This window comes from Bos javanicus, chromosome 19, assembly GCF_032452875.1.
Source record: "Bos javanicus breed banteng chromosome 19, ARS-OSU_banteng_1.0, whole genome shotgun sequence".
In the NCBI taxonomy this organism is placed as follows: Eukaryota; Metazoa; Chordata; class Mammalia; order Artiodactyla; family Bovidae; genus Bos; species Bos javanicus.
The window spans coordinates 26,096,684-26,121,140 of NC_083886.1; the positions used below are offsets into that span (position 1 = coordinate 26,096,684).

General features: G+C 49.7%; 3 protein-coding genes across 8 annotated transcripts in view; 1 reads left to right on the forward strand and 2 right to left on the reverse strand.

The window, feature by feature from the left end:
* ZZEF1 (zinc finger ZZ-type and EF-hand domain containing 1) overlaps positions 1-2,843 on the reverse strand; it is a 94,846-nt gene extending 92,003 nt beyond the window's left edge. For both annotated transcript variants that reach the window (XM_061390747.1, XM_061390745.1), the window contains exon 1: positions 2,382-2,843. In XM_061390747.1, coding sequence (XP_061246731.1) covers positions 2,382-2,735 — 354 coding nt within the window. In that variant the 5' untranslated portion in view covers positions 2,736-2,843. The remainder of the gene's footprint in view (positions 1-2,381) is intronic.
* Positions 2,844-3,182: 339 nt separating this feature from the next.
* On the forward strand, positions 3,183-9,751 carry LOC133231959 (neuferricin). Of its 4 annotated transcripts, XM_061390751.1 has the most exons (5): positions 3,204-3,290; positions 5,736-5,850; positions 6,957-7,097; positions 8,152-8,338; positions 8,841-9,751. In XM_061390751.1, the coding sequence occupies exons 2-5, from the start codon at positions 5,766-5,768 to the stop codon at positions 9,052-9,054; spliced, it is 627 nt and encodes a 208-aa protein (XP_061246735.1). In that variant the 5' UTR covers positions 3,204-3,290; positions 5,736-5,765; the 3' UTR covers positions 9,055-9,751. The 4 variants fall into 4 exon arrangements, with proteins under 4 accessions (XP_061246736.1, XP_061246735.1, XP_061246734.1 ...); XM_061390752.1 differs by lacking the exon at positions 5,736-5,850 and having other exon boundaries at positions 3,183-3,290; XM_061390750.1 differs by lacking the exon at positions 5,736-5,850 and having other exon boundaries at positions 3,231-3,560.
* A 3,976-nt stretch (positions 9,752-13,727) lies between these two features.
* Positions 13,728-24,457, reverse strand: part of ANKFY1 (ankyrin repeat and FYVE domain containing 1) — a 69,413-nt gene continuing 58,683 nt past the window's right edge. For both annotated transcript variants that reach the window (XM_061390748.1, XM_061390749.1), the window contains 7 exons: positions 24,172-24,348; positions 22,307-22,454; positions 21,728-21,818; positions 21,300-21,424; positions 19,538-19,684; positions 18,462-18,552; positions 13,728-17,935 (listed from right to left, as the gene is read on the reverse strand). In XM_061390748.1, the coding sequence (XP_061246732.1) occupies positions 17,803-17,935; positions 18,462-18,552; positions 19,538-19,684; positions 21,300-21,424; positions 21,728-21,818; positions 22,307-22,454; positions 24,172-24,348 (912 nt within the window). In that variant the 3' untranslated portion in view covers positions 13,728-17,802. The remainder of the gene's footprint in view (positions 17,936-18,461; positions 18,553-19,537; positions 19,685-21,299; positions 21,425-21,727; positions 21,819-22,306; positions 22,455-24,171; positions 24,349-24,457) is intronic.

Here is a 24,457-nt window from a genome sequence, read left to right on the forward strand (position 1 = left end):
CTTTCTCAGGTACATTTTCTCTGACACCCTGCTGCTGCTGCTAAGTCACTTCAGTCGTGTCCAACTCTATGTGACCCCAGAGACGGCAGCCCACCAGGCTCCCCCGTCCCTGGGATTCTCCAGGCAAGAACACTGGAGTGGGTTGCCATTTCCTTCTCCAATGCATGAAAATGAAAGTGAAGTCGCTCAGTCGTGACACCCTGGATGAGGTCAAATACTCCTGCTATTTTTTCATTATGCTTTCCCTTGAATAACTCACCACACCTATAAATTGCTGGGTTAATGTGCATCTCTTTCAGTATTAAATACTCTTTTTTAAATAATGTAGACCATTTTTAAAAGTCTTCATTGAATTTGTTAGAATATTACTTCTATCTTGCATGCCTTCTCAATTACTAAGTCCAGTCTTTCTCTTTGCAACCCCAAGCAAGAATACTGGAGCGGGTGGCCATTCCGTTCTCCAGGAGATATTCCCAACCCAGGGATCCAACCAGAATGTCCTGCATTGGCAGGCAGATTCTCTACCACTGAGCCAGCTTCTGTCTTATGTTTTGGCCTTTTGGCCCCAGGGTCATGTAGGATCTGAGTCCCCTGATCAGGGATTGAACCATACTCCCCTGCACTGGAAGGTGAGGTCTTAGCCACTGGACCACCAGCCAAGTCGTAAGCAGTAGATACTCTTTAAGAGTAAGCATCTTGCTTTGTCCACTGTCATTCAAGTCCTTGGCACTCAGTATATGCCCAACAAGCATTTGCTCAGTGAAAGAATAAAGTCATAGCCCTTGCGTGAATTCTGGACCATACCTCAAGGACTTCTTGGCCTTACATTACAGGACTCTTGAAGCTCTATTCCTATCAGACACTCTCACAATTGTAAACACTTTTCCTCCATTGTCTTTGGATCCTTCAAGATATCTGCATAGCTCTTTCTGACTGTTTCACTTTCTCACTATACGTCTAGGACTAGAGTGGAAAGTACTGGGAATTCCCTGGTGGTCCAGTGGTTAGGACTCTGTACTTTCACTGGGAAGGACGCAGGGTCTGATCCCTGGTCAGGGATCTAAGATCCCACAAACAATGCAGCCAAAAAAAAAAAAAAACCCAAATTCCTGGAGGTTGAAAAAAAAGGAGACCTTTCACGAAGTAACATGACTGACATTTTTAAAAGCCGGATGCCTTACAGGTATTCTTAAAAGGAAAATATAAGACACACACAAACTACATTGTCTGAACTCTTGACATGTAGAGGAAAACATTTTTAAAATATTTGAAAAGCCTCTGGTTTTAAAGTGTAAACCAGTCTCTAATGGCATTAAAATACCTTGTCTGTTTATGTACTCATTCTTCATTGACACTGAATATACTACATGGTTTACCCATTTTCACAAATTAAGTACCTTTTTGTTATAACATTGTGGACTTAATGAAAGAGGGCCTTAAGAAGCTTGTAGTGTGACATAAGACAAACAAAAACCAAGAAATGTGAGTGACAGTCTCAGTTTCATTAATGACTCACAGGGTGATGCTGGATCAGTTCCCTTCTTAATTCTAAAATGAAGTGTCTGGTACAGATCAGATCAGATCAGTCGCTCAGTCTGTCCGACTCTTTGCGACCCCATGAATCGCAGCACGCCAGGCCTCCCTGTCCATAAGATCCCTTGCAAGGAAAATACTTTGTTGCCGTATCAATTTGCTGTTAATCACTTAACAAAGATGATATTGGTGATTATGCCCCAAACTATATAATCACAAGTAGTCACAGGAAACCTGGTTTTTGCCCATTAGTTGTAGGTTCCAGGGAGGTTTAAATGAGACTAAAATATGATCCTTCAAAGATATAAAAACCAATGCAGGTTTTGGAAAAGCTAGTTTCTGCGAGGTGGGAATGGCTTTCAGAATGTGAATTTGTCCAATATATGTTATTCTCCTCCCACATTCGTTAGGACCCCACACTGGACTCAGAAGGTGCCTCTGCAAAAACCCACTGGCCAATAAAACCGAAAGATTGTCATGGCCACTCCCTTGATCCCTGTACTACAATCCCCTTAGGCCATCCTGGAAGGCAGTTGATGCAGCATCAGGCAACAGCACAAAGGTCTGTGCTACAGCAACATGCAAAGACTTATCCAGCACTGATATCCAGAACGGCCCAGCCGAAGCTTTCCACAGCTCTAGTAAAGGTTAGAGAGATCGACAGCTGGCTCCCCGAGTGAACAGACTGGAAGCTCCCACTGTGGGTCCCGGCATACTCAAGCTCCTATTCTCAGAAGCTGCCAACCCTACGGGTTCCTGCCCAGCCTCTCTAAAGCCACTGCCTACCTCTTCATGCCCTTAGTGCCGACCGCCCTGCCCCCGCCCCACAATCGCTAGTCAGTCCTGACCTCCTCGAACCGCTCGCCCGAGAAGCCGGCGCCACGAGCCTCCAGCAGCTCCCCGAACTGCTCCAGGGTGACGGACTCTTCGCCGCGGCCCAGGCGCTCTTCCAGCCAGCGCAAAAGCGCGCCGTGGTGCCTGGACACCAGAGACTCGCAGGGCGGCGTGGGCCGCAGAGCAGCCGCCGCCTCTCGCAGCCGGGCCGGCTCCAGCAGCGCCGCGGCGGGCGGCAGCGCCGGGGCCGCGGGGCCCTGGCCGGGGGTCGTGCCCGAGTCCGCGGCCCAGTCCTGGTGCGGGCCCCAGCCCTCGCCCCCGGCGGCTGCCGCCTCGTCTTCACTGCTGTGACTCGGAGCGTTCCCCATGAGGTCTCCGTCTCGGGCGCCCGGCTCTGCTGCCGCCGCCGCCTCCCCGCCACGACCTGTCAACCTCCGACGGCACCCGGCGGGCGGGGACCGGGAAGGGACGACGGCGGCGGCTGCGGCTTCCGGCTTCCTCGCCGACAAGCGAGGACTTCTGTCGTAAAGGCGCCGTTAAGCGGACACCACCAGCTGTCGTAAGACAGCAAGCCGGGGACAGCCTGATTTTCAAGAGGGCGCTGCTGTCATTACGTCTACGTAACCCGCAGCCTCCTTTGCTACCATGTTTGTTGGGGGCGGACAACCTGCAGGCCAGAATATCCTCTCGCCAGTCACTTCCTTAGTATCTCTCAACAGTCGCTAGCTATGCTAGAAAAGTACGAGGAAGGTTGGAGCCAAGGAGTGAACTTTTCGCCAAAGACTTTCCCTTCCAGTGCCCCACTGTCCCCTTAGTGACATGCGGACCCGGGAAAGCGCGCGTCGCGCTGGTGACGTCGCGGCCGGTTCTCCGCCATCTTAGCTGTGGACCGAGAGGTGTCAACTTCGGAGGAGCCAAGAGGGGTACGGCTGCGTAAATGCCGGGGCTCGGCGGGCGTGGGCTCTGGCTGGGCCCGGCCGTGGCCGTGGCGGCGGCGGCGGCGATGGCCACATGGCTGATGGGCTGGTGGAGTCCCCGCGCCGACTTTCGCCTTTTCATACCCGAGGAGCTGGCCCGCTATCGCGGCCGCCCAGGGGACCCGGGCCTCTATTTGGCCTTGCTCGGCCGCGTCTACGATGTGTCCTCTGGCCGGAGGCACTACGAGCCCGGGGCCCACTATAGCGGCTTCGCAGGTATTAGCAGGGCGGTTCACGCTTTTTCCTGCTACGACGCGGGCGGGTAGCCGCCTGCGCTTCATTCATGCACGTATTCATTTATTCGTGTGTTCATTTCCTCCCCACATTTCGTCAGACCAGCGTGGGGGCCGGGCTCAGCTGCATCATCCATCTAGTGTGTTTTGACTATGGACAACTGTCACGGCCTCTATTCTCCCTGTCTTTCCCACCGCTCCTCCTGACTAGGTTGGAGAAACACATCACTTGTCTCCTGTCAGTTCCTCTTTACCGGCCTGCAGAAGCTTCCAAGACCTGCTTTGTGGCTCTCAGGGCACAGAGATGAGTCACTGCCCTCAGGGTTCCCCAGCTGATTCCAATCTTTATTCAGTGTGTCCCAGTAAGAAGTGACTTCCTTTCCCCCATCCCAGGTTTCCCGAAAAATAGTACATTTGGTTTGCTCCTAGTACAAACGCTTTTATCTGTCTTCCTTAAAGAAGTTTATCAGGGGACTTTTGTGGGATCTAGGTTGGATCCCTGGTCAGGAAACTGAAAGTTTGAATGCTACCTGCAAGGAAGGTTAACAATCCCACCTGCTGCAAGTAAGATCTGGTGCAGCCAGATAAATAATAAAGTTCATCAGGCTAGAGCACAGGGAAGGAGTCTGGCCATCTTTATAGTCCTTCAGTACTTAGAACAAAGTTGGGCATATGTCAGGCCACAAAGAACATTTGTCAAATGAGGCTTATTCTAACCCTTTTTTACAGCTGGGGAGGATTGGAGGATGTAATTTGCCTAAAGCCCTCACAACTAAGTCCTGACTAGGACCACCCCTTTTAGAGATGTTGCTTTACCAGCCCAGAGGAATGACCACCTCCCAGATTAAAAGTAAAAGCAAATGAGGAGCAAGCCTAAAGCCACTGACTAAGCTGATGTTAAATAAGCATTGTCCATTTGTCATTATATCTGGAGAGTTGGGAAGCTGCCTCTGGCACTTAAATACAAGGCACGTCCCTGTCTCTAGGGAGAACTTGAAAAGTAGAAGCACTGACAGAAGGAATTACGTGCAGTTGATGATGCTGACAGGTCCTCAAACAGTCCAAGAGAGGGAAAGGACTTACCCAGGGCTGCACAGTGAGTGAGAAGCAGAGATGCAACTGAAATCAAGTGTTTTATTCACCTGCCAGTTGAGGACACTTTGGATGCACTCTCCTGCCACTCCCTGATGCAGCTGTCGTGGCTGTATGCATGTGTGAGCAAAAGCCTCCCCCTTTCTGGGGTGATCTTTCTTTTGTGGTGTGCTCTCCTGTAGAGTGAGTTCATTTGTGTCCCATGTTACTTACCATCCATTTATTAGCCACCGCCATGTAGCTCGCCTTGTCCCCAGCCCCCTACACACTCGAGTAGGGAAGCAGATACATTCACTTATTCATTCGCTTAGTATTTTTATGAAGATATTCAGATGGTATAAAATCCACCCTTTTAGACAGTAGAATTTAGTGGTTTTTAACATGGGAAGTTGGGCTTTCCTGGTAGCTGAGCTGGTAAAGAATCGACCTGCAATGCAGGAGACCCCAGTTCGAGTCCTGGGTCAGCAAGATCCCTGGAGAAGGGATAGGCTACCAACTCCAGTATTCTTGGGCTTCCCTGGTGGTTCAGACAGTAAAGAATCTGCCTGCAATGTGGGAGACCTGGGTTTGATCCCTCGGTTGGGAAGATTCCCTGGAGGAGGGCATGGCAACCCACTCTAGTATTCTTGCCTGGAGAATCCCATGGACAGAGAAGCCTGGTGGGCTACAGTCCATGGGGTCACAAAGAGTCGGACAGGACTGAGCAACTAAGCACACACAACATGGGGAGCTGGGTAAGTATCACCACTGTCTTAGGCCAGGGCATTTTATCACCTCCCCAAAGAAACCCCATTTTTGTTAGGAGTCATTCTCCATCCCCTCTGACTACCTGGCCCCTGGCAATCAGTATCTACTTGCTGTCGCAAAAGATTTGCCTCTTCTGGCATTTCATGTTCATGAGTCATACTTTTCACCTTTTGTGTCCGGCTTCATTCACTTGGCATAATGTTTTCAAGGTTCATTCATGATATGTTGGCGAGTATCAGTACTCTATCCCTTTTTATGGCCAAATAATATTCTGTTGCGTAGATTTTGCTGATGTGTTGATTATTTCCTGGATATTTAGGTTCTTTCCACCTTTTGCTTATTATGAATAATGCTGTTACGAACAGTTTTGTTGTGGACGTGTGTTTTCAGTTTTCGTGTGTGTATACCTAGGAGGGGAATTGCTGAGTCATATGGTAATTCATGTTTAACTTAATTTATATTTTTTGGTTGTGCTGGGTCTTCATTGCCGCATGCAGGCTTTCTCTAGTTGTGGCAAGCAGGGACAACCCTTCATGGTGGTGCACGGGCTTCTCATTGAGGGGGCTTCTCATTGAGGAGGCTTCTCGTTGCAGGCCACAGGCTCTAGGGCACATGGGCTTCAGGAGTTGTAGCTCTTGGGCTCTAGAGCTTAGGCTCAGTAGTTGTAGTGCATGGGCTTAGTTGCTCTGTGGCATGTGGCATCTTTCAAGACCAGGGATCAGAGGATGATGATCAATTTGTTTAAAATATCAGTCTAAGTGTTATACAGAAAATAGATTAGTGGAGGACAGAAATAAACACAGGGAGACCTTCTGGGGTTTACTCTAATAGCTTAGATGAGAGATGCCGGCAGCCTGAGCTTGCTTAGTGGTAGATGGAGCCAGGTGGTCTGATACAAGAACTATTTAGGAAGACAATAGGACTTGGGAACTAACTGGATGTGAGAGATGAAGGAGGTGTCAAGGACTGCACTTCTGGATTGAGCAACTAGTTATTAACTGAGATAGAGAGTATTAGATTGGAGGCAGGTTTCCAGGGACTGGGGACGCCATGTGGACATTTTGAACTTGAGATGTCTGAAAGTCCTCTAAGGAATGCTGAGCAGACAACTGGATATACAGGTCTGGCGCTCAAGATACAAATTTGGCACCTTTGGTATCGAGGTGCTACTTGAAACCACAAGAGTGGATGAGATCATCAACGGGAGGGTGTGGATGGAGCAGAAGAGGTGAACAAGAATCGATCCCCGAGACTGGCAGAAAACGAGCTAGAGGGGTAGGAGGAAAACCAGGAGTGTAGTGTCACGGAAGCCAAGGGACTCCGCCGTGTGAGATGTTGCTGAAAGTCAATGAAAGGATGGGGTACGTGCGAGAATATGTGTCCAGGATCCAGGACCATCTGTCACCAAGGAGGAGGGATTAGCTTTGCTTAGGGCTGGGCAGTGAGGGTTTTCAGGAGATATTTCTCAGAAAATAGGTTCTTGAGTTGGTGTAGTGTTGGTGATTTACAAGCGAATCTACTGGAAACCTCTCTCCCACAGGCCGAGATGCATCCAGAGCATTTGTGACCGGGGACTACTCTGAAGCAGGCCTTGTAGATGATGTATCCGACCTGTCATTTTCTGAGATGCTGACACTCCAAAACTGGCTTTCATTCTATGAGAAGAACTACAAATTCATTGGTAGGTATTCTGCAGGTCATTTCCATAGATTTCATTTAGTTGTCTTGAATTTGCCACACTGCATGTGAGATCTTAGTTCCCTGACCAGGGATCATACCCATGCCCCCTGCATTGGGCGCTCAGAGTCTTAGCCACCAGACCACCAGGGAAGTCTCCGGGTAAACCTTCTAGAAGTGCTTTCTGCTGCTTCTCTTGCCATATGACAGGGGCTGCTAGTAAAGGCCACCTGTACTTTAGGACTTGGAGGTAAAAGTCCCTGCACCTAAGAACTGGTACCTTCTTGGCTCTGGCCTCCTGAAGCTGCTCTTGCTGCCATTGCTTAGACCTTACAAATTCTGACAGGATTTTAAACTAAAACCAGTCCATGCAGTGTGTCTACTGAAGGACTGAGCCAGAAAAGAATGATGGACAGGGGAGAGCATGAGCTCGGGGTCAGACCTACTTACTAGCTTCAGAGACTCCCCAGCTACTTCATCTCCCAGTCCGTCTCGCAGGACCATGGGGCACTGATTTCTCTCTCATAGCTGTGTATGAGGATTACAAAACACTGGTAAAGTGCCAGGAAAGCTCCTGATACTGAGTGAATGCTCAATGGATGACTTATTTATGTTACATAAGACAAAATAATTCAATGTGGGGAAGAACTTAGCCACAAAACTGTTACTCAATAAGCAATTCATTCATCAAGCATTTATGGAACACCTGCTCACCTCAAGTACTGTGAAACATTGAAAAACGAGTGACAGGTGGTTCCACTCCCAGGGAACTGATGTCTGGAATGGGGGAAGATTTTATGTTTTCTGTCCTGGAGGTCTCTACACCCAGAACAGGGAGGCTTCTATCCGGAGTGGTGTAAGACACAGAGACGTCAGGGCAGAAGGCGCCACGAGTCCTTCCAGCCAGCTCCTGATACACCAGCAGCCAGCCAGCCACCATAGAGCCCCAGGGGCAGAGCTCTCCTGGGGACTCAAGCTCTCCTGGGGCTTCTGCAGGAGAAGCCTCTGTCCCGCCCCCTCCCACCACTGTGCTGACGTCAGCTTTCCTGCCGCCACAGGAAGGGTGATAGGAAGGTTTTACGGAGAGGATGGGCTCCCCACCCCAGAACTGACCCAGGCAGAAGCCATGATGACCAAAGGCTTGGAAGCAGACAGACAGGAGCTGATAGAGAAGCAGAGGTTCCCACCGTGCAACGCTGAGTGGAGCTTCATCAGGGGTAGCCGGTTCTGGTGTTCCCAACAGAGGTAAATGGGCTTCCCATCTGTTCCTCCCACCTCTCCCCCAGATCCAGCTTCTAGGTCATCTGAGTTGTTCCTTGAGGCCATAAGTTGAGAGTAACCCAGGAGAACTTGGTCAAGACCCATGTGCCCTGGGATTCTTAAGCCAGACAGGGCTTCTGAGATGCTCCAAGGCCAGTGAGGGCGGGGGAGCCTTTCACTGGGGTTGTCAACCAAGCAGGAAAGTGGGGCTGCCTCCTGGGAAGGCAGATGGCTGGGGCCAGGGGGAGCGCAGAGAAAGGAGGACGCTGCCCTCGGGAGGGAAGCTGGAGGAAGCCAGGGTGGGGGGGTGGGGAGAGCATGAGAGTTCAGGTGAACACTGCAGACCGTCACCTTGGGAAAACACCAAGATGGGAAGTGGGATGGTGTCCACTTTGCACAAGGCCTGGCTCACTGCCTCCTCCCTCCCCTCTCCAGAGACACTCAGGAGTTAGTGCTTCTAAGAAGCCCTCTTTCCTTCTTTCCTTAGTGGAGGTGTGAGCAGAGACTGGATCGGCGTTCCCAGGAAGCTGTTTAAGCCAGGTGTCAAGCCCCATTGTGTGTGTGTGAGAACAACTGGCCCTCCGAGTGACCAGTCGCCGGAAAACCCTACGCACAGAAATCGTGGGGACCTGGACCACCCCAACTTGGGGGAGTACCCAGGCTGCCCACCCCTCGCCATCACATGCTCTGTCCCCCTCTAAGCTGCACCCTGTGTGTCCGTAACCCCCAGGGAACCCTGCCGAGAGCCCTAACAAGCTGGAGGATGGCTCCTACGTGAACAAGAGGGTCTGGAAGGACTGGGCCACACTCTGCAGACGGGACTCATGCCCCTCCCCGCGGGCTCACTGTCTGGTGACTTAGGCCAGCACGTGGCCTGCCTGGTACTGGTCAGTCTGTTGTTGGCGCTGTTCCTCGGGTCTCCTCCTCCTCTGGAGTTGGCAGACATTAATGGGCACAAATATGACCAACTCGAAACTCACTGGACCAACACACAAAAGGACTCCGCTCCAACAGCTTCTTTCCCAGGGACTGCTGGGGTGCCGGATCAGCCGCTGGCCTGGCCCTGCTTGTAGTGCCCACCCTGGTCAGGGATCAGGGGCTCTGACACTCCTTCACCATCCAGAAACAAGCAGACACATCCAGAAAGGCCAGATGAATGAACAGTGCCAACACAGCCCTGTTCCTGTTCCCCACGTGCTATTGTGAGCCCTTTTACAACCATTCTTAGATGTAAGACCTGTGCCCAAAGGCAAACTTGCTTTGACAACCAAAAGCCACACTGAGTTAATCTGAGCTGGACCCGTATAGAGGTGAACCAGGACAGACTGATTCTGGAAATGGAAAAGCTTTTGCTTGTGTAGATGCAGCAAATCCAGATCTCTCTGAACAGAGCAACAATTTATGTAGTCCTTTGTGTTAATGTTTTTAAAACATTGGCTGCACTGGGTCTTTGTTGCAGCGTGTGGGCACTCTAGTTGTGGTGCACGGGCTCAGTTCTCCAGGGCATGTGGGATCTTAATTCTCTGTCCAGGGATCAAATTCGTGTTCCCTGCATTGAAAGGTGGATTCTTAACTGCTGGACCACCAGGGAAGCCGCAAAGCAACTGTCTAAAGCAAGGATATAATTTCTTTCTTGAACACTTCAAATTAGGGACGTACATCTATATGTACATGTGCTCAGTCGTGACTGACTCTCTGAGCCTCATGGCTGTAGCTCATCAAACTCCCTTGTCCATGGGATTTTCCAGGCAAGAATGCTGGAGTGGGTTGCCATTTGGGATGGTGTGCTTTCAAAGGGAGAAGTCTGCATTTTGAGCCAAAGGTGGTTTCACAGCCCTAACAGACAGTGGGAAGCACAGCATCCAAGCCTGGGAAAGGCTGCAAAAGCCAGTACCAACAGCCTGGACAGTGGGTGGAGTGTCCAGGGTCATCTGCAATCTCCCACACTGGGCCCAGTTCATGCATTACCTCCTGGATTCAAGTTAAGCAGCCGGGGCAAGGAGTGTTCCTACTTTACAGATAAGGAAACGAACCTGGCATGAATCCAGGTCCACAGTCTCCCCATCTGCACCTTCACCTCAGCACCTCCCAATCCCCTCAGCTGTTGACCTAAACATTCTCTATCCTTCCTTTCTCTGTCTCCTCTCCTTTATCATTCATCTCACTTAATAGCTCTCCAGGTCCCCTGCCAAGAAAACAGGCCGCCTCCCCTTAATCAGAATGGCTTGCTGCCCTATGGCCGCAGCTGCTCTTGACCCCTGGGCCCTGCTCTGAGCTCCCTTTGCCCCCAGGATCTTCCTCACCTGCCCTTTGGGGCCTCTCACCTCTTCCTGCCTCCCTCCCTCAAGTCTGCATTCAACAGCGCACTTCCCTCCCCTCACGCCAGATTCCTGCCAGATTTCCTCTCAAATACCTATCTACCTATCTCCTGTCCCAGCAAAGATTTTATATTAATTTTAGGAGTAAAATTGCTTTATGATGTTAGTTTCTGCTGACGACGAAGTGAATCATCCATATGCATACATATATCCCCTTCCTCTCGAGGGCCACCGTTCCCACCGCCCATCCCAACAAAGCTTGAAAACGCTGCACATGCTCACTGTCTCTGCTGCTCAGCCCCCATTTGCTGTGTAACACAGTCGCCTGGCTTCTGCCCTCCTCTGCTCAGCAGCAGGCTCAACTCTGTGCTGGCAAAGCCATTCCACATTCAATGATTACCTACCTGGGCCTGTCACATTTGAGGGCCTTCATGCAAGCGCCCCTTGGCTTTTTCCTCATTTCCCTTATCTCCCTCCAGCATTCCTTCTCAGCCTCCTGTCCTCCACACACCCTTCCCTCCAGCTTCTCTCCTTCAGCTGTCATCTAGTTCGGGCAGCCTTCTGGTTATTTCTGCAGGCACCGCAGACTCCACAGTCCTGGCATCCAATCTTCATCTTCTTCCTCGAGATTCTTCTGATTCCCTTGGCTGGTCCCACCATGGCCATCTTAAAGCAGCCCTGTCACACCAAGGACTCCTCCCAACCAGCCTCCAGGTCCTGGCAGTCCCACCCCCTTACCTGTTCCCAGCACTCCTCTTGCTGAGGCCTTCTTTCTCACGCGCTGTAACTGGACTCCCTCCAGCTACAACCCCGCAGCCCCCTCCTGCTAAGTCCTCTCCTGCTGATCAGGGCATTATTCTCCAACTAAACCTCTTCCATGGCTCCGGCATCTGTAGAGATGTGCTAACCCTTCAGCAGCACAGGAGGCCCTCCTGTGGTCCGTCTCCTCTCAGCCTCCATTCTCTCTCCCACCACCTCCCACGTGCTGAGCCCTCCAGCCTTCACCTTGCTGCTTTATGCGTGCAGCGCCTTCACCCAAGCTGTCCCTTCTGCCCGGAATGACACCTCTTGTGCTCAGTTTGTCTAGCTCTTGTTTTGTGGTAACTCAGTCAACTGAGAGGCCTCGCTAACGGTCAACCCAACAGTGGATTTAGATGCGCTTTCCTCTAGGAAAATAATTCTGCGTTCACTTCTAAAGTAACGACTGTCACAGTGCCCTGTAACTATGAACTTCCTGCCAGCCTCTCGCGCTGGACCGCAGACCGTCTTTTGAGATGGGGACTGAACATTTCTCGGCTGTGTAGGCCCACGGCTACTGTACCTAGCACACGGGAAGTGTGCTATTCACTCTGGCAGGTGAGGCAAGCACGGCCTGAAGCACTTAATAAAAGCACACAGCAATGAAGCTGAGCCTGGAACTCAAGGTTCTTGTCTTGATTCAGTGCCATGGTCCTGTGTCCACCGTTTGGTGTGTGTCTGCCCTCCTGGAACAGGACAAACAATAGGAGGTGAACTTGAGTGAGGACCTTGTTCCAAGTTCCACACACCCCTTAAGCACAGTGCCTGAGGCATCCTGGTGACTCAGCCCCAGGTTAATGGAGGACTAGTGTCATTGCCACTGCTCTCCTGAGTTATTCAGTATTTACCAAGCACCTGTGTCCCCTGGGGTTCAGGCTGGGAGCTCACAGTGTGGGGGAGTGAAATCCTGGCTAGAGCAGCCAGAGGCCGCTCCTGGGGGAGGAACGTGGGGACAGCCTGGGGGCCAGGTCCAGAGTTGTTTATATCTTTCCAAAAACAAACTGAGAAAAGGAACAAAACGAGAGCCGTCCCAGCCATGTATGGACTAATCTGATTTCCACCCTCAAAAGCACTTCTACTACCTGGGCCCCCCGACTCCTTCAAACAGGCAGCAGACATGACTCCCCCGGCCTGCACCCAGGAGGACCTCGCTGTGCACACCACGATTCGTGTACCTGCCCAGGACAGAGGGCGCATCACTCACCGTGCACACCACGATTCGTGTACCTGCCCAGGAGGGAGGGTGCAGCACTCACCGTGCACACCGATTCCTGTACCTGCCCAGCAGGGAGGGCGCAGCACTCACCGTGCACACCATGATCCGTGTACCTGCCCAGGAGGAAGGGCGCAGCACTCACCGTGCACACCATGATCCGTGTACCTGCCCAGGAGGGAGGGCACAGCACTCACCGTGCACACCATGATCCGTGTACCTGCCCAGGAGGGAGGGCACAGCACTCGCCGTGCACACCACGATTCGTGTGCCTGCCCAGGAGGGAGGGCGCAGCACTCATCACGGATCACCTTCCCCAGGGCAACCCTGTGAGCCAGGAAGAACCACGGTCACTTCTATTTTACAGACATGAAAATTGAGGGACAGAAACCATGCGACTTGCCTGTTTTGTACTCACTCAGTATTTACTGACATAATATGACCAATTCTCCTCAAGGATGGCTATTAGGATTACTTGGGATTGTTTCACGAAAGCCCCTAACAGTGCCTATTAATTATGAGAAAAGCCACCAGAAAAGATTTATCAGTCACTACATCTGGCCTGAACAAGGGATGAGCAAAATGGAGGACGGGTAAAGGAAAGGAAAACACTAGCTCAAGAAGCGTGAGGGCCACGTGAGCTACTGGATTTGTGCGACTGCATGGTGGGGGCGGGGAATGGATCACTAGACTTTAACTTGCAAACCCCGATTCTTGCCTTAGTTTTCTCTGAAATCCACAGTAACAGTCCTTTCTTCAGACCACAGCCAGCAGAAACCTCACCATGGATCTTCTTGAGTCGCTCCTAAATAATGGAGTCAGGGAATTTCCAGGGTCTGCAGAAGAGCTGCAGTGGGGTCAGGGGGCTGTGGTCACGGGTGTCACCGTGAGCTGAAGCTGGGCCAAGAGCACAGTACATCCAGGCAGCTGGTGGTTATGCCCACAACAGCTATTTTTTCACCACTATCAACAATGTGTTTCTGAAAAAAGTGTTGGAAATTCAAACTTTCCTGGAGGGTAGTTGTTAAAGAAATGTATTCACATGTCAGAAGTTTAAAAAAAATTTGTGTATTTGTTTTTAATTCTTATTGGTACTTTTTGCGTTAAAAGGAACTACAAATGTTATTAAGGTTTCCACTTTAAATGCACAATTTTACCTCATTTTATTTATAAGGACTTGTTACATAAAATGCAAATATCAATATTTGAAAAATACATTCCATTACATGAACTCCAAAGAAACAATGCTGATAAGCGCCATGGTCCTCCTGATGCCCTCGCCCCACACTGACCACCACCTGGAATGGCTTGGAAGCCAAAGTGACCAACCTAAACATGTGCCTGCGGTTTCTGCCCAGGCCTCCCCCTTGGTAGAGCACACAGGGATGTATGTCGTGGTAACAGCCAACTCCACGCATCTGCCCAAAAAACAATGTTAAGTCATTAAGTTGAGCAGGCTGCCAACTCAAGACTCCCTAGCTACAGAACACCAACACTGTCTGTTTTAAGAAGTTAGTATATTGTTTATGCCACACAAAAAAGTAACTGTATAATGAATGATCTTTCAAAGAAAGTCCTTAAGGCATCTATGATAACTTCTGGAAATTTAGTAAGTGTTTTAGTCAAATAAGTCAGCTCTTCACTGAATTACTTACACAAAATGAGAACGTGGCTTCCAAACCCCTTTAGGAAATTGTTTGCCCTCGGCTTCTTCCTCTCCCTGGCTGGGCGTGGGGAGCTTTGGTGCTCAGATTCGAAGGGGCTGGGCTTGCCAGTTCCGTGCCCACTTCTCCTGGGGCTGGTCCTGAGGGGAGCAAGCCCAGGTCCCAGAAGCAGGCTTGTCTCACGAGCTCCCTCATAGCTTCAACCTGCGAGCTCCAGGCGGGGCTGTCACGGAAGCATCCCACCTACTTGCTCATGCTGCTGTCACATGCAGAGTGAGTTTGCCTTTCAGATCTAATCATTACATAGCTCAATCGGGTTTTCTCCTCCAGATTAAAAATAAATCAAAACCGAGATGGAGATCAAGGCTCTCCCCTGTCCCAAGGCTTTTCGTCCACTTCCTGCTTATGGATAAGATGAGCACAACCCGTGTAATACGACAGGTGGGAGACATGAACCAGGAGTGGCAGTGAACCCACCAGCACGTTGAGCTCCACGTGAGGAGCCCATTCGGGGGGAGCGGTGAGGATGCTGACAAGGGTGGTCACAAACAACTCAGGGCTCTGAGGTAGAGGGCCAGCGGTCATGTGGACCCCCACTCCTGGAGAGAGAGAGGCAGGTGAACTGGGCAATCTAATCCGGCCTCAACTGAATCGGTAACTGGGGTTGACAACACACTGGCAACAAACTCCAGACAGAACACACATTCTAACATGTCATTCAGTGAGACACCACTAAAAAGAACTGGAAATTAAGAAGTCCTAAACGCAGGCACTTAAGTTTGTGGGAAGTTTCCTGTATTCGAGGATAATAGCAAGTTAGTTTTAGCCACTCTGTTTAAACATAGACACAGTTTGTACCTTCATCTTTAAAAAAAAAATGATGTAAGAATACACTGTCTCTCAGATCTGATGAGCAAGCGGCAGTTAAAAAGCTAACTTAGAGTTAACAATGTTGACTGATGAAGCAAATTATATTTCAATCAAGTTTAGTCTTCCTGCTCTACTCACCCACAACTGGCAACTTTCTGAATGAATAAAACTGAGCTTTAAGCTATGGATTAAATTGTGACAAGAACAGCCAGGCAGTTTGTTCTAGAGTCATGTTCGATGGCTTGGAGAACACAAAGAGGACCAAGAGCATGTTGAGTCCCCCCAGAGCAGCCACCACGCGAGGAACTGAGAGTGTGGCCTTCCAGCCCATCGGGAGAGCCCGGGAGAGCCTAAGACTATGGAAAGGTGCTTCTTCTAGATCTACAAGAATGCACTCTGAACAGAGCTCACAGAACGTTCCCCCCAACCCGTGGAGGCTAAGTACCATCACTGTCCCTAGACTCTGTGAAGGTAAACAAGCTTGACAACTTCAGACATGATTATAAGATTTTTTTTAGAGTGCAGTTAGAGGCAGGATTGTTACTAAGATTGGTATATTACGACAGGGGCAGGACAACCAGCCTCATCCCTCACTGAATTTCCATCCTCCTCTCTCCACCACGGACGGTGAAAGAACAGGATAAAAGTACCGAACACCTCGATTCATAACTGAAGCATAACTGCCTTACTTTCCAGTGACAGAATCAAACCACCCGACTAAGGCCTACTTACTCAGGCCCTGTTCAAGCAACAGAAAATGGAAACTGAACACATGCTCCACATGGTCAGGTGTTTGCCAAGACCAGTTGTTTTTCTAGAAAAATTCAGTATGAAATAGGTCAGAGACTTTGGGGGATAGGGAACTCTTGTAATTAATTTTTTTCTTTGAAACACTGCACAAGCTCATATTAACATAGAAAGCATATATATCTTATAAATCACAGAAATATTAAAAAAAAGTAGCACTCTGGTTTATCAGCTCATTTTACACACATATTTAGGCAACAGGATGTATAAATTCTACAGTGACATGGAGGACATACCCACTATTCAAACAAAAAAAACAGACTGCTGCAAAAAAATATTTAGTCCCTTTTACACATATATGCACACTTCATTAATGCAAAAAAAAAATGTAGTGGTTACTAAATGTCTGAAAAAAACAGTATATATGATTGAGATTGTTAATCTCTGAGTATAGCTGTACAACACATATTGTTCATCTCAGAGTGTTTTTTTTTTTTTTCAAAGCAGTGGTATAAGTTTCTCTCTAAATGTGCATTTTTAAAAAACTGGCCAAACCTTCATAAGAGAAAAGAAGTTTAACACCTCAGGGTTAATATATATGTACTAGCAGCGACTAAGGCCTGACAGGTTCCGGGGGCTTTATCAGCACATGAGCCTTCCAAAACGGGGTCACACATGTTTGGCCAGGGCCTTTGGCTGGTGGCTCTCACAGGGCAGATCAAGAACCTACGCAGAGCTGGGACCCAGGCACCCTCTCTGGGGTGCTCAGAGAGTAACTGGGAAGGTTTTTAGCAAGAAACACTCATGTCAAGGAGATGGGACCTGCTGGTCTGAGGCTGCAGATTCCCTCTCCTCACTTGGCCCCGTGTGACTCTCTTGCTCCAAAGGACACTCCGAGGGAGTTTTCCGTTTAAGACTTAGTGTGAGCTGAGGTCCAGTCAAAGCTGACTGGTAGAATCACTGATGCACAGATATGTGAGGGTATTTTTGAATATGGATTTTTAGATCGGAATCACCAGTAATGCAGCTATATAAAAAGTGCAGCACAAGAAAAGTGCATTTTCTCTACCACTGCCTAGCGGCAGGTAACTGAGGACTCCACAGACAGGACATGGCAAGAGGAGAGAACAAGACGGCTGCTAGGAGGTGTCAAGCTGCCAGAGTGCAGTTGGACACCCCAGTAGTATGAATACCGGTAAAGCTTTCAGTTGTTAAGGCCACAATTTTTCAGCTCTCATCTTTGAACCCTGTTTAGAAAGATTTCACCTTTTTTAAAGGGGTAGTTCACTAAAAATACAGCTTAGCTTTTCCAAAAAACAAAAAAAAGAGTGAGAGACTTCAGGCCAAGAGGATCCTATTTACCTTTACGGAAACACTGTGCAGAGAAGTCCACAGCCACTCACCCCAAAGGAGAGCCAGCTCTCGCTGGGCAGCCAGACACTGGCTTCCTACGGTCAGGCTCAGACTGGGAAGTCCGCCCAGGCAGGAGACGTCATGAATGCTCTGAGATGGACACTAAGCTACTGGAAGAGAACATGGGTTTCAAGTGTCCTTGTACATTGCTAGCAGAATGGGGTCTAATTCCTATCGTATTTACCACTTAGGCTAAAAGGCCTGGTCCGACTAGTGAGACACCTAGCGACCTCGATCATGGTCTGACACACTGACAATCATACAGCATCATCTGAAATGGGATCTACCCCCCTGGTCCACAACTGTTCCAGTCTCTTGCCGCGGGAAGACGACGGCCAGCTCCTGCTCTGGGTGGGGTCAGGCTGGTGAGCAGAGCAGCTGCTGGGGAGCGACTGAGGATGTGGCCTGGACCTTCCTGGGGGCTCACTAAGAGACTCCCCCCAAAGTCAGGACATCAAAGCAAATGTTGCAAACTCGCACAGGCTTGTTCAGGTCAAACTTTATAATAGGAATCTCCTTGGTCGAGCATTTATGGCAAAGAAGACGTCCGCAGTGACGACTGTGGAGGCAAAGAAAAGAGGTGTGAGGGGTTTCTTGAGAGTAGACTGCGGCTGGGCACGTGAGCACTGTCACAGCAGCCCCTGCAGCAGACACGCGAGCCCGTCCTGGTACTCTGCAGTCAGCTCTGCCCCTTGCCGGCTCACTCACACCGAGGCCTGTATAACTGACAGTCCATGGTAACAAAATTCTGGCCAGTAATTAAGTTAAGTGATCCGGAAAAAGCCTCTTGCTTTAAGGCTCGAGACAGGCTCAGCAAGAGCTAGGGAACTCTCACACTTGGGGAAGATGACGTGAGGCCTGACAGGCTGCCTAGGACACTGGACCCCAGCATTCCACAGGAAAGCCACCCGTCTGAGTGTCTGCTGGCCTCCCTATGTCTCTAGACGTGGGCAGGGTCCCGTGGTCAGGTTTTTCCCAGGAGAGTCCCAGGCCCTGGCAGGTTCATGGTTTCTCGTGGGGAAAGGCAGAAGCAATCCGCAGAAGCCTTCTTACTCCTCTGGTGGGTGACTGGGGGCGGGTCTTACCAGTGATGTTTGCGCGTTGTGACTCCGAACTTGGCAGTGCACTCGTAGCAGTTGGAGCCATCGCACCACGGAGGCTCCTTGGACAGCATATCTGTAACACAGCACAAGACCAGTTCCTGTCAGATACTGACTGTGTCCGGCCAAACCAGGGAGCAGGGGGAGAAGGGAACTGGACCAGGAAACAAAGGAACACGTGGCAGAGGGATGTGAGGGACAAGAGGGCAACAGAGCATGCCTCCTTTCACTGTGCTTTGTAGATACCGTAATCTTTTTCACAAGTCGAAGATCTGTAGTGACCCTGCATGGAGCACATCTATTGGTGCCATTTTCCCAACAGCATTTTCTTACTTCATGGGTCTGTGTTACACTTTGGTAATTCTCACAATATTTCAAATTTTCTCATTATTATTATATTTGTTATGGTAATCTGTGATCAGTGATCTTTGATGTTACTATTTTAACTGTTTTGGCATTTTTTAGCAATAAAGTATATATAAATACGTTGTTTTTTAGACAGTGCCACTACTTATGCAACAGACTACAGTATTATGTAAATATAACTTTTACATGCACTGGCAAACCACAAAGCTTCGTGTTGACTTACTTCATCACAATATTCACTTTACTGTGGTGGCTGGAAACTGACTGAGGTCTGCCTGTTCTAACTGGGTCACACAGGGGAGGAAAAGTCAGTGGGGCTAAACCAAAGGCCATTCTGAAGGATGGAAAGATTTGGCATCAGCTGAAGGATGAAGGGTGTGCAGACACATAGCCAGGAGCGCTGGGGAGACCTGCCTGGAGCCAATGGGTTTCCCATAGGATCTGGGAAAGCAGGAATCTGACGGGGCCCCAAAGCAGGACATGCTGTAAAGAGACTGCTAACAAGGACACTCCCCAACCCTGCTCAAAGGCGCTTTGCGGCATTCACAGACAAAATCCTAAACCACGTGGTGCCTCGAAAACTACCATCTCAGATTGTACAGCAAGTCATCCTGAGATTTCAAGACCACCAGTACGTCTGGGTAAAAGACACTGCCAGGTGCCTGCACTGATGCAGCCGAACACAGGCCACTCACCTAACAGTCTAAAGAGCAGCTGCTTGGTAGCGACCTGGTAGTTGAAGATGTTGACCCCTTGGTTGTTGTTCACCCCCAGGCGGGCCCCCGAGCGGACGATGGCACGGCACAGGTTGGCGTTCCCTTTCATGTATGCCAAGAGCAGCACTGGAAAACAAAACCACATGCAGGGCTACTGCCCACCCGGGCTCAGCCTGGCCCTGCCAAAGGGCCAGAAGAGGATGGCCAAGGGCAGGACACAGCCCTGGCAGGACATTCGTTAGCAAAGTCCCCATGACACACAGAGGGCCCTGCGGCTCTGGTAAGAGCTCTGCAGAGGATCTGTAATATCTTGCAGCCAAGGACCAGTCATGAGCCAGGGGCTCCAGAGACACACTCTTGCCCATTCAAAGCTTTGGCCACAAGAGAACTGAGGAGGGAGCAGATGCCGCGGGAAATATGCACCACTGTCTCAGCTGCCTTCCTCCTGCACAGAACACTCTCCACACAATGCAACAAATTCTAAAGACTGGTGAGGTGTGCACACATGGAGAAAATCATAAACCAGTGTGGTCAGCCTGCTCCAGAAAGTTACTCAACCCCATGGAGCCTCTCTCCTGTGCCAGGAGTGGACACCCAGGCTCTGGCCAGCCCACCCTCCTGGTCCTCCCTACAACTACAGCTACCAGCAGCTCGTTTTTACTTACATTTCACAGATACTTTAAATTCTTTAATTCTGCAAATGATTCACAAAAATTAGGTTATTATTTCAAAGGAGGAAGCAGGCATAGAGATATGATGGAGCTGGGTATCTGAAACCAGGTCTGTGTAATTCAGAAGCCTGGGCGTGAAGCACCTGCCTGCTTGCCGGCCCCTGGACCACGCTGCTCACTGGAGCAGGTGCTGGGCTAGCAGCTCACTCCCAGAGCTGACCCCCCTGAAGCTTAGGCTTGCCACTGCTGGCTTGAAAACATGTCCATGAATCAAGGCCAAGAATTCTTCCCAAGGTCAAGAAGGAACGACCAAACATTTGGTTCCATGCAGAGGTTTGGGCTACCTCACGGTGACAGCAACGCTGTCAAAGGCCACAGAGGCTCTGTCTGGCATGAACGGGGGTACAGCAGCAGTGAACAGTTCAGACAGCCCTGGGCTGGGAAGAGACAGACCTGGGTTTCATCTTTGTTTCCTTACTTGAAAAGTGGGAACGCACTGCACGTACTGCTTACCTTATATGGTTATTGTGAGGAAGAAAATGAATGCAAAAGTACATCAAAAGCACTATGAAAGCTACACAAGTTAACACAGTGATTGTGGGTGGTGAGAGTACTACCATGAGAGAGGCCTGTTTATTAACCCCCTCAATCAAACATCAGCCCTTATCTGTAGAAAACATGCCTTCTCTGTGAATATGTACTATGACCCATTTCCTCCTTCTGAAGCACCTGTGAGGCAACTGTATTTCCTCTCTCTCTCGGGACCTGAAAGCTTGGGAAGGGACCTAGTTGACTAGATACAAGGTAGATGAGGCCAACAGAAACAGGCAGGACAGCCTGTCTGGACATGGGTATGGCTTTGGAGCACTAGATACGCTTTAGATGTGCTTGTACCTAAAGTCAGACACTGCCAACTTCCGCCTCAGGGATCTGTGATGCCACTCGCAGAGCCCAGCCGAAGTGCACGGGGCTGAGTGTCCTTCAGTAATGACACGTGTACCTGGGCTCCTGATTTTCCAGGAAGCAAGGAACACCGGTGAGACAGGACCAACAAGAGCCTCACCACGTACCTGTGTTTCCTTCTGCATCCGGTTTATCCAGAGGATACTCGGGCATGCACTCTAAGAAGAGATCAAAGATGGCTGCAGCATTCTCCTTGCCATACTGTCCCAAAATGTGCAGTGGTGACTGGCCTCTGAGAAGACAAACTGGAAAAGTTAGGTGTGTATCTGCCATGGCCATCATGAGTAAAAGAAATGGGACTGTCTGAACTCTGTGATGCTGGATAAATCTAAAGGACACAACGGTCATATAAGTTTACCTAAAACGTATTTTCAAAAAGAAAAGTTCCAGGGCACTAAAGGCTGGTCAAGTGCCCTAGTGATCAGTTCTGCATTGTGCACCTGGGGCTCATGTAAGATGCCTGTGACCACCAGCTTGGAGGGGTGCACCAGGGGACGTGGAGTCCTGGCCTCTGCTCTGAACCACACATACTCACCGTAGATTAAACGCTTCAGCATCCACGGTGCACTCTGTCAGGAGGACCCGGATGTTGTTGAGTCGGCCATGCATGACAGCAAGATGAAGAGCTGGGGAGGAAATCCTCTTACAGCACGAGCCCAGACGCACACACAAAGCATCTCAACTCTTCTCGGCCTCACAAATCTCCCACTGAATGGGACCCAGTCAGAGCAGCCACGATCCGCTCACAGAGCCGCCACCATTCGCTCACAGAGCCCTCCTTTCCAGTCTTCACTGCCCCCAAGAATAATTCTAAATGCAACCTCCTAAGATTTGCTTTGTGCCTCTGCAGTTATCCAAAGGTGAGATTTAACGGTTTCACAAGAAGCCATTCGGGTTTCTAGGGTCACCATTCACATCAGGAGGCTGCCCAGGTCTCCATCAAGGAGCAGGCTGCATGCCCAGCTCAGAGCATTTCCTGTCACAGCCCGGCCCCTGTAAGAGCCAATCTCCGGGACGGGGAACAGACCCAATGGTGCGTGCTGCCCTGCCACCCCAGAAGGAAGGGAATGCTTGAGGCCCTTGGCACCGCACACAGGGAACGCCTGGGAATTACCGTTATTTCCATTCTCATCCACAGCAGCAAAGTCCACTCCATTCTCCAAGAGGACTGAGCAGATGGTGGGAAGGTCCTGCTGGGCAGCAAGGTGGAGGGCGGTCTGGCGGTGCTTGGTTAATTCATTCACTTTGGCACCTGCAAGAAGCTGATGACGTTGATTACATGAGCAGCCGCTCTACCACCACCAACCAAGGTCTGGCATAAGGGGGCAAGCCTGCCAATCTCCTGCCCGCCAGGGTTTGCCTTCCTGGCTAAGCGGGGAGCTAACTCCTGGGGAGCCTCAGGACCACAAAATCTGTCCCAAGGGGAAAGTGGCAATTACCAAAATGTCCAAAAAGCCACTCCTTAGGACCCAAATATACTACGACTATGGGATATAATAAAACTACACAGGACTGCAGTGATCTGCACCGTCCTCACACACAGTGGACACAAGATGTCCAAGGAGAGATAGAGAAATGTGTACGTACACACACACACACGCATACACGCTGAAGGTGTTTAAAAGCACGTATACCAAACTCAACGCAGAGCTGGGAGTGAAAGGGAGATACTAACCACTTTCTGTCCTTATGTGTTTTAAGTGTCTCCACAATAAAAATATACTATTTTTGTATTTTTTTTTTTTTAAGAAAGAAAGCAACACAGAGAAGTGCAGAATCAAAGCAAGAAGGCCCTTTAAATAATATATATTCATTTATCATCCACTTTCTAACAAAGTTTCAAAAACAGCTACTAACAGAAAAGACTACATAGTGGATAAATACCATAGCATATATTTGAAAGTTGCTAAGAGAGTAGATTTAAAAATTCTCGGGCTTCCTAGGTGGTCCAGTAGTTAAGAATCTGCCTTTCAATGCAGGGGCCACTGGTTTGATCCCTGGTCTGGAAAAATCCTGCATGCCACAAAGCAACTAAGTCCAAGAGCCACAACTACTAAAGCCTGTGTGCCTAGAGTCTGTGCTCCGCCACAAGAGAAGCCTCTGCTTATGAGAAGCCCGTGCACCACAACAAAGAGTAGCCCCTGATCAACCACAACTAGAGAAAAGCCCACATGCAGCAAGGAAGACCCAGCACAGCCAAAAAATAAAATACATAAATACATCTTTAAAAAAAACCGATCCTCATCACAAGAAAAACATTTTTGTAACTATGAATGGTGAAAGATGTTAAGTAGATTCGTGGTGATTATTTTGCAAAATATACAACTATCAAATCAATATGTTGCACAAAATATACAACGAAACACAGTATGTTGTGTTTAGTTGCTCAGTCATGTCCGACTCCTTGTGACCCCATGGAGTGGAGCCCACCAGGCTCCTCTGTCCATTGGATTTTCCGGGGAAGAATACTGGAGTGGGTTGCCATTTCCTCCTCCAGCAGATCTTCCCAACCCAGGGACTGAACCCGGGTCTCCTACATTGCAGGCAGGTTCTTTACCATCTGAGTCACCAGGAAAGTCCAATGTGTTGTATACCTGGCGCTAATGTTGTTTGTGAATTCTGCCTCAAAATGTTAAGTAATAAAGACTAGTGACAAAAAGAAAGAGAGCACTCCCTGGAAAGCGCCAGCTAAGAGCCTGGCACGGAGCAGGTGGACAGACACAATCTCGTCTCCTGATGCCCCCGCCTGCCTCTGCCACCCACAACCTGCCTTCCCTCATGACCTCACCTCAGCATCTGCCCACTGGGCGTGCAGGACATGCCAAGACACACTTGCTCTCCCGAGTGTCCTGGCTGCTCCCTAAATTCCCACTGGCCTTTCCCAATTCCTGGCAAAACACCTGTAACAATAGAGTCTCCACACACCCTATAACATGCTTTGTCCACAGCTTACAGCAGTAATGTTTCAGGGACACTCACCAAGTTGCGGACAATAATCTCAGAGCCTGCCTGGACAGCAAGGTGCAAAGGGGTCAACTTGGAAGCATCCTGGACTCTGGAATTGACGTTCGCCTGGACGCTGATCAGAAACAGGACGCTTTCAATATCAGAGTTCTGAACTGCCACGTGCAGAAAATTCCGGCCCTTGTTATCCACCTAAGGCAACAAGTGGGAACCAAAATGTTAGTGGGTGTCCCCCACAAGAATGCCTCCTGAGCACCTGTGAGCTGCACTGACCACCGGAGAGGCCGCACTGCAGTCCTCC